We start from the raw sequence: 13311 nt of genomic DNA on the forward strand, positions 1-13311 counted from the left end.
CAAACTCGGAGGGAGAGCAGAAGCTATAGGAGATCTGTGTATCCTCAGAATCTAGCCCAGTGCCTGGAACATAACTCAAGATGAATAAATAAATACCAAAGCAGATAGTTCTTGACCTCAAGGAACAGAGAAATCTCATTGGAGTCAGAATAAACAGACGTTCACATAAACAAATCACTGAAGACTTTTAAAAGCAATACATTCGCTTCCTCTAATCCATTCTATACACTCCAGTTGGAGTTTTAAAACACTTTTCCTCAATACTTCACAACTCAAGAAACTTTAACAGTTTTCCATGGCCTAGCAAAATGCAATGCCTTAGCCCTACCCTAGACCTACTTCTTCATTTCTGGGGGTAGGATCCAAGCATCTGTATTTAAAAACTCCACACTGATTCTGAAGCACAACCAGAATGAGAACCACAATTGGGTTCAAGCTACGTGAGATATTCTTGCTGTCAGGCCAGTCCATCTCATAACTAATTCTCTTAGTTGTGTTTTCTCCTGTTCCCTAAAAAAATGTTCCTTTCCTCTTCTCCAAATACTACCCACCTTTCAAAATAACCTTCAAATCCTTTTCTTCCATGAAACCAGTCTAACTACTATAGCCCACAATGCTCCCACTTCTCTATACATCAATACCTTTTTATATATAGTTTATATATACAGTTCACTTATATTTTATGTCTATTTCTTTGTTTGTTTTAGTAGGCTCCATGCTCAGAATGGATCCCAGCACAGGGCTTGAACTCACAACCCTGAGATCAAGACCTGAGCTGAGATCAAGAGCTGGACACTTAACCAAATGAGCCACCCAAGTCTATTATGTCTATTTCTTTTAACACTGATGCGCATCTGGGCCGCCTGGGTGGCTCAGTTGGTTAAGAGACTGCCTTCGGCTTGGGTCATGATCCTGGAGTCCTGGGATTGAGTCCCACATCGGGCTCCCTGCTCAGCAGGGAGTCTGCTTCTCCCTCTGACTTTTCCCCCTCTCATGTGCGCTCTCTCTCTCTCTCTCTCTCATTCTCTCAAATAGTAAATTAAAAAAAAAACACTGATGCGCATTTAACACTGACAGATAACCAACAGATTTTCTTCACTACAGTAAATCTAACACATAAGCAAATACATATACACACACATTTCAAACTTTCAAAATCATGCTGCCTTAATAGCATTACAGAAAGTTACAGAAATCTTCAGGCAATTGGCTCATTCCCTGATTGTAATTTTCATGACCATTGTCATTCATCAGTGCTAATGAAAGCTTTCTTCAAATATCACACCTCCACATCTCTAAAGCTGAATCATACAAGTTTGTAACATCAGTCTACTCCTAGGATCATTGGTGCTACATCTGAGATCATCCTCAAACAATGTTAAGAAAAATAATCAAGGAAAAGCATGAAACATTACATCTCAATAGACTTGAAAACCAAAGGGTCAGATATTCTTGAGATAAGGTTTAGAAGTACAAATTTGGACACACAATGTACAAACAAAGCCATGTTGAGATTGTATCATATGATGAACTAAAAAAGAATATGCACACATGGGTGGCACACCTGGTTAAGTGTCTGATTCTTGGTTTTGGCTCAGGTAATGATTTCAGGGTCCTGGGATCGAGCCCTGCATCAGGCTCCGTGTTCAGCGTGGAGTCTGCTTGAGACTCTCTCTCTCCCTCTGCCCTCCCACTCGTGCTGTCTGTCTCTCTTTAAAATAAATAAAATCTTAAAAAAAAGAAGAAGAAAAAGAATATGCACAGCAAGTATAGTTTTTCTATCCTTCTGCTAGTGGAAGGTTCAAGCTATCCTACCTAGTTTTTCCTCAAGGCCAATCAACCCAAATATATAGGGTTATATAAGTAGTTCTCAACAAGGGTGATTTTGTCCCCAGGGGACATATGGCAATGTCTAGAGACATTTTTGGTTGTCACAACTGGGCGCTGCTAGCAAGCTGGGCATCTAGCAAGCAGGGTACAAGGATGCTGCTAAATACCCTACAATGCACATGATAGCCAGCCCCCCACAACAAAAAAATTATCCCACCCAAAATGTCAATAAGCTGAGTAACCCTAGGTTATATTTGGGAATATAAACATAGCTTGATAGATGTTGATAATACTTACTGTTTTCTTAACTTGCTATTTTCCCCCTTTTGCTCCCTTTAGCATTGATATCATTTAACTTATTGAGATTGCTAATTTCATAGGTCATTCAAAGCATAAGGCACCTAGGACACTAAATTAGGGACAAAAAAATGAAGCAAGACAAACTTATAATGTCAAATGAGAAAATTACTAGAAGTTTATCAACATAAGATGCCAACATCAATATTTCACTTCAATTTAATACGTAAATTAGGGAGCTGAGGGAAATAACTAAGATTTTCCCAGCATTTGGTAGCCTGGAGAAGAAAACATAAATAGAAACTTATTATGCAAAAGTCTAAGTTCAAGAAGGCTCAAAGCTAGCTAAAGCCCTAGATGGATTTGACAGAAAAGGGAAAAAAAGAAATATCTCTTGGGGATATTAAGAATAAAGCAATTATTTCTGGAAATAAAGTTTTATCTACTACAAAGATGAGGAAATACAAGAAAGAATTCAATACACACTTGCATAAACCAGACACTTCAAGCTGAATGTCACAGGACAGACCAAGGACATGATTAAGGGCACTTAATTTGTAGGTGAAGAAGACTGTCACAGCAGAGACACCACCCCCAGGGGAAGTATAGGGCTGGGTTAAGGACCTAAAGGACCATTACCCTTACAGTCCCCTGCTTCCCCTAACACATAGCCTCCATGAGCCCTGGGCAGATCAAAAGAAGAAGTTCTGACCCGTTGTGGGTACATGCTGATGTCATCACTTTCTAGATCTGAATCATCAGATGGAAAGGCTTCTCTGACACAGATTTCTAACACATATCCTTGCATAGAGTTGCCCTAGATATAAAAAGTGACCAGTATGTCACTAGAGTCAAGGGAGACAAAAGAATCTAAAAGAAAATTTCAAAGCATTAGAAACATAAAGGTAGATTTGAAATGTTAACTTAAGTGAAAGAATGCAGAAAAGAAAAGCTACTTCCAAAGCGATCTCTGAGGCAACAACGTTAACAAGTCCCTTCTAGACTGATATTTTTGAAAGCAGTCACCCTTCCTGCTTTTTTTCTTTTTTTATTTTTATCAACATAACATCTAGTACAGTGCTTAATACAGACAATACTGAATTAATGAATTTAAGAAAACAAAGGGGACAACTGGTGTGCTTTTTGCCTTTTTTTTTTTTTTTTGGCATGGTTGTGTTGTGATGCCTCCATTTGGGACCATAAGCTTGGAAAAGCAACCAATGCATACTTGTGGGTAGACTGACAGTAAGACACACATACTCACATACCTTCCTTCATGTCACAGGCACAGTGACAATACCACCAAGCCCTAGAGGTTTTGAGGGAAACAAGGAAATCTGTAACAACATCATTCAAAGTAACAGGAGCCAACGTGTTCAGGGTCTAAAGTTACTCAGACAGCAGCTAGACAAAACAAACATTTGTTCTATTAACCTTTTTGTTATGTTGCCATGGGAATCTGTGTTTAGGAACACTTATTTTCCCCAACTAGATGATAGAGCAGTAAAAAGGGGAGAGCTTCCATGAAAGAGGAGAGAAGCCTGTATATCTATAAAGGCAGGGAAGACAATAAACCCTATGGGTTTTTATAGGGTCACGTATGTGTAGAATTGTTCAACAATTGTTCAATAAGTAAGACTTATTCAAGTTAACAGAGAAGTCCTGGGGGCCTCACAGCCAAAACATTAGTAACAGGTAACAATAATCAGACCTCTATTAAAATTACTATAATGGGGGAAGGTAGAGGAATGTAAAGCAGATACAGGGCTAAATAAAACAAAATAAATGAGATCTTAAATGAAGGTAAAAATGTCTTTTAAAATATGACCCAATTGTAAGAAAAAACCTAGAAGCCCAAAGAAGTTAGAAAACGGTCAACCTGCCAGCAGGCTAATCTTTTGTCAGCAGAAGTCTAGAGCTAATCTCTTTGCTCCCTTCCTTTTGGCAACAGAAACCTGAAAAAGTAAAGTAAGCCCATGTTATTTAAAGAGCTGGACTGGAATACCCTGAATTTCTAGGGCCCAACAGAAGTTCTGGCTCTGACACTCTGGAATGAGAGTTGTGCACATGGGTTGGGGTTGTGCACCAATTCATCAGACTCCCCCATTCTACACTAAACTACAATTAGCACCTCTAATGGGTAGGGAATAGAAATGAAAAAATAGAGACCCCAGAGCAGAGTGATCTGTTAAAACATAAATTAGATCATGTCTCTCCTCTGGTCATAACCGTCCACGGCCTCCCCTCTTGTGCAGAGTAAAAGGCACAGTTCTTTTAAAGGCAAGCAAGACCCTTCATGATCCCTGCACATCCGCAGCTCCTCCACCCTCTTCTACAACTTTTGGCCCCTGGATCAGTCAGTGCTAGCCAGACTGGTTTCCCAGCTATTCTGGAGAAAGAGGCCTTTGCACCTCCTGATCCCTCAGCCTGGAATGTTCTTCCCTCCCCACCCAAGTCCAGCCATGTTCTACATCACCTCCTGCAGGTCTTTGTTCAGCTGTCACTTCATCATTGAGGCCTACCATGACTACCCTGCTTAAAAGGGCAGCACAGCCATCCCAGTATTCCCTCTCCTTTCCTTGCTTCATTTTCCCCATAGCACCAACCACCTGACATACTATACATTTTATTTATTATCTATTTCTACTTTCATCCCCCTTAGAATATAGTTTCTTATGGGCAGAAATTTTTGTCTGTTCATACTCCATCTCCAACACCTGAAGAATGACTCATACATAGTAGGTGCTCCAAGTATCAGTATAACACACAGTCCTGTCCTCAATGACACTGGCATGAACCCATCTTTCTCTCCCTTTGCTTCCACAATCCTACAATACTCCAAAGTTCAGACAGCCCGTTTGTCCAAAACCAAAATGAGGGCCGTCCCAGACTGCTCTCTTTTCTGTACTCCTTCTCCCCTGACCTTCAGCCTAGGAGCCAAGACGTCAGAATCCAGGACCTATTTGTCAAAAGTGCAGAATTTACAGACCATTTTCCTCTTTTCTGGAATAAATTCTTAACAGGCTGAAATGCTGGAAAACTGGTTCATTTTATAAATCTTTAACACACATGCACTTAATTCACAGAAACCCTGTGCAAAGTCAAACCTCCTATACTGAAAGCTTTATTTACACAAAAACATTTCAAGTTTAAAGAGTTTGTTGTTGTTGTTGTTGTTGTTGTTTTTGTCCTGAAGACATATGTGCATGACTTCCAAGTACATGGTGACCGTGAGATAAAATCCCTAGGTTCCCTAAGTCAGGGAAACCCACTTTACAATGAAGTTTTTATTGAGTATTACAGTAATGATACCTCTTGGATAAGAACAAATCAATACTAAATTTCACAGTAAAGAGCCAAAATCTAATGAATTTTCAAAGGCCCAGAGAGGCAGTTTTTTCTATTAATATCCTATACTTACATAACACAAACATGTACAGATAGTCCCAACTTTACAAAATGTACACTGAAGAATTTCAAACCAACAGGATTCATAAATTCAGGAATTAAATATTTGCACTGCCTAATAATTACTTGGGGGAAAAATCTGATCTGGGCAATGAGTTCAATTTTTGGTCTATCAATTCTCAGGAAGAGGTGTGACTTTAACCTTTAACAAGTTAAGTCACTACCCCTCAGATTAGCTAGGCAATGACACTGGTGGGATTGGTTCTGTACAGTCACAGCTCTACTGCAAGTAACCCAGCAACCCCTTTCTTCACAAAAAGGATAAGTACAAACAGCACAAAAGAAGGTACTCACACACAAACTCAGCAGCCTATATGTAAAGCCTTCTAAAGTGTTGAAACCCCAGAACCAAATCCAAAGTACCACTGACAAGTAAGCCATTCCTTCAGTGAATGAGTACAGTTCTTCATCTACATAACTGGGTTAATAACAGAGAACCAGAGAAGACTGAATGATGATGCTTCCAATGAAAATACTTTATAGTGTAAAATCCCATAAAAATGCCAATTTATACTAAAATGAGAGTGATCTAACCCAGTGAATTCTTCTACCTTTGAATCCAAAGCTTCAGGGGCTCAGCGCCATCTGTACTGTTGCCCATGAAAGGCAAAGTCAACACACAGATCATCTCTAAAGCTGAGTTAGAGGGAAATCAAAAACAGAGTACTCTTCAGTATCAAGAAATTAAACTGGCAGAACTGAAAAGCCAGAGGTTCAGAATACCCTTATTTTTAAATGTGAGCCAGTAGAAAAGCATCAAGAAAAAAATGGGATTTGATAAATAAAATATAACTTTATAACAAATTTGACTGAATTCTTTTTTAAAAGTCTTTATATATCAATAATATAAATATTTGCCATTATCTTTAAATATTTATTTGTTGGTACTGGTGACATGCAGCCAATCACCTTGCTTTGGTTACAAAGAAAAGCAAATGGGAAGAAAGATCAGTATGGGTCTATTATTGCCACTGGAAAAAAAAAGGGCAAGCCCTCTTACTGATCAGGAGTGAAGAAAGTCATCTTTGCATAGTCAACAATGATGTATTTTCATTTATCTGTGCCCTGGCTCATCCTAAAAGAAAAAAAAGAGACTTAAAACAGTGAATGGCTATTAACACTAAAACTTACCTTTGTTTATTTGTTATATTTATGTACATAGTCTTATTCCACAAAGCTTTTAGGAAGCTAGATTTGATTTCTTAGTAAATTTTGCCATCCTTTTACTAAAAATCTTGTATATGCTTTATATACTGATGATAAATATAAACTACACAGCAAAATGCCTAGAACATAGTAAGCAATCCATAAAATATAGTTATTATTCGCATTAGGCTATAAGCTCAACAAAGGAATGGATTATCTCACTCTGTCTTGCTCAGCACTCTAGCTCATGAAACCTAGCCCGTTATCTAGTCCATAGTCAGTACTCAATATTGTTGAATAAACAAATAACTATGACTTAAGAGTAATTCTCAACTCTCACCTCTTTTATGGCTACCAGGGCCCCACCTCCTCTAATCAACAGCAAGGGTCTGGAAAAACCATACCCAGAGGAAAGGCATTTAAGTTCCTGTTTATATTTCCTTAAACTCACCACAAAGAGTCCCCCCTTCTGTCCCCAAACTAAAAAAAAAAATCAATGCTTTGCAACAAAGTATTCTTAAACAATTTTGCTTCATTTCCCCTCACAGACAATGCGCAAAGTTCCTTGAAACTGCAAGACATTTAGTTCCCTTTAGCCCTTACAAAGGAAAAGCATATTTATAAAACCTTATCAATTCTCAATTTCTAGTCTGATTCCTTGATCTTGGATTCACAGTTGGTTATCATACAGGCTGCTACTTGCTTTTTTACCAGATACTTAGCACAAATTAAAATAACGAAAATAGGCTTAATATAAAAAAATTTTTAAGTCATACATCAAAGTATATCACACTTTGGAACAATCAAATTAGGAAACTGACACCTATTTCAGTGAGGTTGTATTCCTTAAAATACTTTCAGAGATTCTTTTTTGGAACAGACTTCAGATCCAGTTCTGCAAGTCACACAAGAAATTCAGTCATTACTTTATAGTTACAACTCCTATTTGACCTAAAACAGTATGACCAACCTGAATGCCTAACCTTTTTCACCAGACTTGAGTACAAAGTCTCTAAATTATTTGAATTCAGTTTGATTGTGTTATTCCCTAAAAACAAATCTGTTCTCAAAGGATGATGGTAGTGAAAAATAACACGGGCTCCAGAATGGATACTAAGAGAAATTTAAAAAATAAAGTTTTCTGCAACACCCAAAAAACTGCTTATTGAAAGAACAACTTCAAATAATTCTGAATGAGATACCACTTACTTGTAAATCTAAATTCTGATATTTTCAATCCAAAATCAGTTACATTTGTTTACAGTCAATTGTCACATAATATCAGATGTACTTTCCTCCACCAATATACCAAAGGTTACACTTTAAATCCCTTAGTAAAATTACTACTAAAAAAAGGCGGGGGAACAAACTCGGCCATCCTGTAAAGACACATAGGAAACTTAACAATGGTTGTCTCTGAGGAAAGGAACAGCAAGGTTGGAGAACAAGGAAAGGATACCTTTCATTAAATATCCTTGAGCCTTTTGAATTTCATACAATGTGAACATATTACCTACTTTTAAAAATCTGTTTAGCAAAATTACCTCCAAGTGTCAGATGCTGCTGGCTTCTGTAAGCCAGAAAAGTATAGAACTAAAGAAATGTAAAGGTCATTTTTATGACACTTCACTGTAAATCTGAATCTTCAGTTCCAGTGCAGAGTTATCCATATCCAACAGTAGGAAAACCTTGCAAGCAGTTCTTTTCAAGTTCACTAAACTCCCCATAGTTGAGCTATTCTGCTGTATCATTTAAGTTTAAATATCACTGGAAACAAAAATTTGGTACTACAAAAATTAATGTCAACCGAAGAATGAAAAATAGAGGTAAAAGAGTAAGCTATTAAAGGAACAATGATCCAAATAAATCTTTGAAAATTTGCAAATCAATCACACACACACATACATATATACAATAAAATGTTGCAAATTCCGTTAAGAGGTAAACTCCCGTGTTATAAAAATGGGGAAAAGATGTCAAGCATGGGGCCATCAGCAACATTAACTCAGGCAGCTTGAACTAGAAAATGCAATATGATCTGTTGCTTGACACAATTGCACAATCTCAATTACCCAGAAGATTCTACCAAACAGGAAATTCATGATGTGACTTTCAGAAACACAGGAATTATAAAGATTAACACATCCACAAGTCTGGAATTTGTTCCAAAACAAAAAATAATTTTATAGAGCCCTTTTCAAACGATGCATGCACATGAATACATGAATTAGTTTCAAATCAGCAGCTCTTAAGCTACAGTAAATCTAAAATATACTGTGTAATACCTAAATTAGTAAAATATTTCAGATCCAGAAATTTTATGGTATCAATTTAATTTAAAACACACAGAGTTAAAGGTGAGAAGGGTCTCTTCCTTCCTTTGCTATATACTCCAAATCTTTATGAAAACCACCGCGTACCTCAATCTACAAATGTAGGTAAGTTCCCTGCAAACTCTTTAAGGGACTTTAAAAACGCCATATTCACAAGATGTACTACAATTAAAAAATATTTACAATACCTCACAGCATGGTTAATAACTTTTTGATCTTGAGCGAGTCCAACGGATCTGAATCTCACTCGCTCCAAATGAGAAAACTGTTTTGCCAAACAATACTTAAATGAGCAGTGGTATGTGACTAATCAGTGAGGCCGCCAGTTTCTCAAGCTGCAGTGTTCTTGCAGGCACTACCACCCACCCCCACTCTGCGAAAAGGAAATACGCTTTCAACCGAATCGGAAACACACCACTCAAGCTGGCACTATGCTGGCCGAGATAAAGTCGGTATTTTAGGTTCTATGGGTCTCTGCTAATGCAAGTGCGAATTCAAAACGAATGCTCCTCACAATGATATTTCGAAAGAGGTTTGCAAAAAAGCCCGGACAGACGCCCTTCGTCGTCAGTTTCGTTCGGACAACCGCAGTCTCCTGGTCGAGCTTTGCCCTTCTGCTTCTCCCTGCAGCTCCCAGGGCTTGTCTGCTTTGAGGGCAGGCTTCGGCGCCCAAAGCGGGCGCACCTCCGGAGAGGATCTTTCTGCTCGATGCTGGCAGGGACACCCCCGAAGAGACGCCCCCGCCTCCGTGGCAGCCCCCGGAGCAGCAACCCTCCAAGAAGGGCTCGCGCAGGGTGCGAGCCAGGGCCGAGCCCCAGCATCACAGAACGTGGACCTGCATCCTGCACACAGCTGACCACCCTACGTCGGGGTGCAGAGTGAGGGGTGCAAGGGGTACAGGGAGTGCAGGACAGGGGTCGAAGGGGCAGCGATGCCCTCCCCCAAGGAAAATTCCTGCCGCTTGGTGCATCGCTGAGCTGTGGGGGCAGGCCTGGCTCTAGAGTATTAAGGACCACCCAGCCCACCGCTGACCCAAGCCCGGTGACACTCACCACACGGAGCCATAGGCACCGGAGCCCACCGGGGACAGATTCTGGTAACGCTCGGGCACCTCCCAGATTGTCTTGTTCAGCTCCTGCCGGTAGAACGTGGGCCTCTCCTGAGACATCTTCCAGCGGCGGCCGCGGGGCTAGGAGGTGGCCCTGAGGGGCCCCGCCTGAGCCCGCACCCGCTCCCCGGCCCTCGTCGCCCGCCCGGCCCGGCGGGGGCCCGCAGCTGGCAGTCGGCGCAGGTGCCGCAGACGCGACCCCGCCGACTCCCGCGCGCGCGGCCCCTGTCAGCCGCAGCTGCTGGACGCGCCTCAGCGACGGGGGCGAACCCGGCTAAGGGCAAGGGCACGCTCCGGGGCTCAAGGCTGCGCCCACCACGCTCTCCCTGCACCCTCTCCCCGACCAGGCCGACTCTGGGCTGCGCCGAGGGACTACGGCTCCAGCTGCAGCGCCCGCTGAGGTTCCAGTGGTCGCCGTTCCAGAGCCAGCGAACAGGAGCCTCTTGCCGTACTCTCGCGAGAACCGCTCCCGGGACTCTCCGCGAGCCGAGATTTTACCCAATATGGAACCTGCCCACGGGAGGGGGTTGACGACGGGAGAGGATGGGAGGAGCACTTCTCGCGAGAAAAGAGCAACAGCTGGAGACCAGAGGCAGGAACGCTCAGAGACTGTTCTTAAGGGCGCGAAGGCGGACCCGGGAAGGAAGGGCTAAGGTGGCAACGTATGCCGCGTGCGCCGCTCCGTGGTCGGCGGGGCAAATGCCTGGCTCCACGGTGGAAAGCGACAGTGACTAATAGGGTGTCGGGAAAAGAGCCAAAAGTTCTTTGAACTGCCCATAGTCACCAGCAGCCGAGCATCTGCTCAGCGGAACCCCCAATTTCCAAGATATACTTACATTAAAAAAAGGAAGGTTCTGGCCAGAAAGCTGTTGTATTCCATCTGCTCAAGGACATATGGCTTAATCTTCGGATTGTGACGAACTCTACCCCAAAAGCAAATATTAGCTCTGCATTGAGCCTGAGGTTTTCCATCCAAACTCTCCTAGCGGTTCTTAAACTCTTATGTGCAGAAGAATCACTTTGGGTGTTTAAAAATGCCAAGTCCCAGGACCCACAGGGCGTCTAAGTGGATAGGTCCGTGACAGGCACCAAGAATGCGCATTTTTACAATATGCCCCAGGTAGTTCTGATTCAGGAGAGTCTCCGGTATCTCCCTTTGACAAGGATTTTTGAAAACATTACTCTGAGGGTTTGAAACTGAATCCTGCTGTGAAGCTTCCAGTGAAGACGATTTTAGGCATTTGATTCATGCCTCTCAGATTAAGGAGAGCAAGGCAGAGAGTGGTCCTCTGGCAGTGCCGCCTTAGGCAAGTCAACTGACCTTTCTTAGACCCTCGTTCTAGTTTCTGCAAAAATAATTCCTGCCTTACATTCCCACCTAATAGGGTCATTTGTAAAGCCGAACAAGATAATAAGTGTGAATGGGCAAGATATTATAACCCCATACCTACCCCCACTGTTACCAATGTATTCCTTTGTTAAAGCTTGTCACAATCTCTCTTAGAAGTAACTGGGTCCAAGCCAGGACACTTCTCAATACTTACCATGATTATTCTCTTTGGTGTTACGCATCCCCTGGATTTTGCCTATCTTGTCCCAGCATCTAGCAAGTGCCTGGAACATAATAGGTACCCCATAAATATTTATTGGACAAATTATGAATAATGACCATGATCTCAATTTAGAAGGTGGTGCAGGATCCTCAGTTCTCCTCAAGGAAAAACAAAAACAAAAACCAGAATCATGGGTGATTCATGGAAAGCTTTTCTTGGGGGATTCAGTGCGGCTTAGCCTGGATTCTCTCCCCGATGAAGACATGCTGCTTGAAAATGTTCCAAGCCCACCTGCGGGTTAGGGAACTTTCCAAGAAGTAATGAAGGTTCAAGGAGAAAGTGAGAGCAAAAATGTGACTGTGAAGAAATGGCGGGTAGGAGTGGGGAATCAAGGTGATGAGTGGATGGATACAAGGGAGGAAACTCAGGAGTAGGAATCCTAAGGAATTCATATAATATCCAAAAAATTGGGATAGTGAGGTGAGAGTGAGAGTGACTGAAAGGGCAAAGATGAAGTAAGCAGTACATTCAGTCACTCATTCAACAAGTATGTATTGAATGCCTAGTCAGTGCCAGGCACTTCTGATTAAAGTCATTCAAAAAACACAGTTGCTGCCTACATGGGGTTTACAATTTATTGAGCACTTACTATACCCACCATATTGTTTAGGCACTGATAATATAGCAGTTAATGAGAGATAAAAATCCTGCCTTACGGGATGACAATCTACAAAAAGGAAGGAATAGGTAAAGTGAATGTGTTAGACATTAATACAGTAATTGAGCAAGTGTAAAACTGCAACTGGGCCAAGCGGGACTACAGGGCGTAGTTAGAGACAGTGACAGGGACTGAGTCAACTTCAGAAGGTTAAAGGGCGGGGCGTTGGGGGGAGCCCAGCAAGAGACCTGGGCAGGAGAGTGTCCTTCAGTGGGAGGAGCCAGTCTTGCGGGGAAAAGAGCTAAGACTGGAGACCTGAGTGACCTTCTAGCCTCCAGTTTCCTCCTGCGTCTTCTGACCTGACAAGGTCATAGGGTGACTTAAGTGAATTACTGTGTGTGAAGTGCAGCGCACCAGGCCTGGCATCAAGAAGGCCCCCAGTCAAGAGCAGTCAAACCCCAAAGCAAGTGGAGGCCCAGATGGCACAGGCGAAGGGGCTTCCCCGGCTCGGGTACCCCCCCCTGGCTCCCCACCAATGCTGCCCCTGTTGCCGTTCCTCGCCCCAACTCCCGTCCACCGCCCGCCAGAACGCCCGCGGGTTCCGCCGCAACGGCTCGGGAACGGCCGGCGTCCGCGTCTACAGCGCCGCCAGCCGGGCGGGAGCTGCGTCCGACCCCAGCGCCCTCACTCGCGCCCCCGCAGGGAACCAGGTGGAGCCGCGGCCGGGAACAGCCAGGTGCCGGGGGGGGGGGGGGGGGGGGGGGGGGGGGGCCGCAGGTTTGAGCCGGACGCGGGCGTCCGGGTGCGGGGCACCAGCTCCTGGTTACCCTTCGAAGTCCCCGGGTGGGGGCTGCGTCCGTCACCCGCAGGGCCAGGCGCGTCGCGGGGCGCTCAGTGTTTGTGAAATGAATGAATGCC

General features: G+C 42.9%; 2 protein-coding genes across 11 annotated transcripts in view; one reads left to right on the top strand and one right to left on the bottom strand.

Moving 5' to 3' along the window:
- The window catches only part of MAPK14 (mitogen-activated protein kinase 14), a 74311-nt gene extending 62485 nt beyond the window's left edge, over positions 1–11826 (bottom strand). For 2 of the 7 annotated variants that reach the window (XM_027601582.2, XM_027601584.2), the window contains exon 1: positions 10127–10253. Coding sequence is in view for 4 of the 7 variants with exons in the window: in XM_027601586.2 (XP_027457387.2) it covers positions 10127–10242 (116 nt within the window). In the remaining 3 variants the exon portion in view is untranslated. Of the gene's footprint in view, positions 1–6595; positions 6634–10126 lie in introns of those variants that run through there. The other 5 variants (XM_027601586.2, XM_027601585.2, XM_027601583.2 and 2 more) reach the window with 5 other exon arrangements.
- Positions 11827–12654: 828 nt separating this feature from the next.
- Positions 12655–13311, top strand: part of SLC26A8 (solute carrier family 26 member 8) — a 93248-nt gene continuing 92591 nt past the window's right edge. Inside the window, exon 1 of one of the 4 annotated variants that reach the window (XM_027601579.2) lies at positions 12655–13129. In XM_027601579.2, the coding sequence (XP_027457380.2) occupies positions 12873–13129 (257 nt within the window). In that variant the 5' untranslated portion in view covers positions 12655–12872. The remainder of the gene's footprint in view (positions 13130–13311) is intronic. The other 3 variants (XR_003521349.2, XM_027601578.2, XM_027601580.2) reach the window with 3 other exon arrangements.

The sequence above is a fragment of the Zalophus californianus genome, chromosome 7, assembly GCF_009762305.2.
Source record: "Zalophus californianus isolate mZalCal1 chromosome 7, mZalCal1.pri.v2, whole genome shotgun sequence".
NCBI lineage: Eukaryota > Metazoa > Chordata > Mammalia > Carnivora > Otariidae > Zalophus > Zalophus californianus.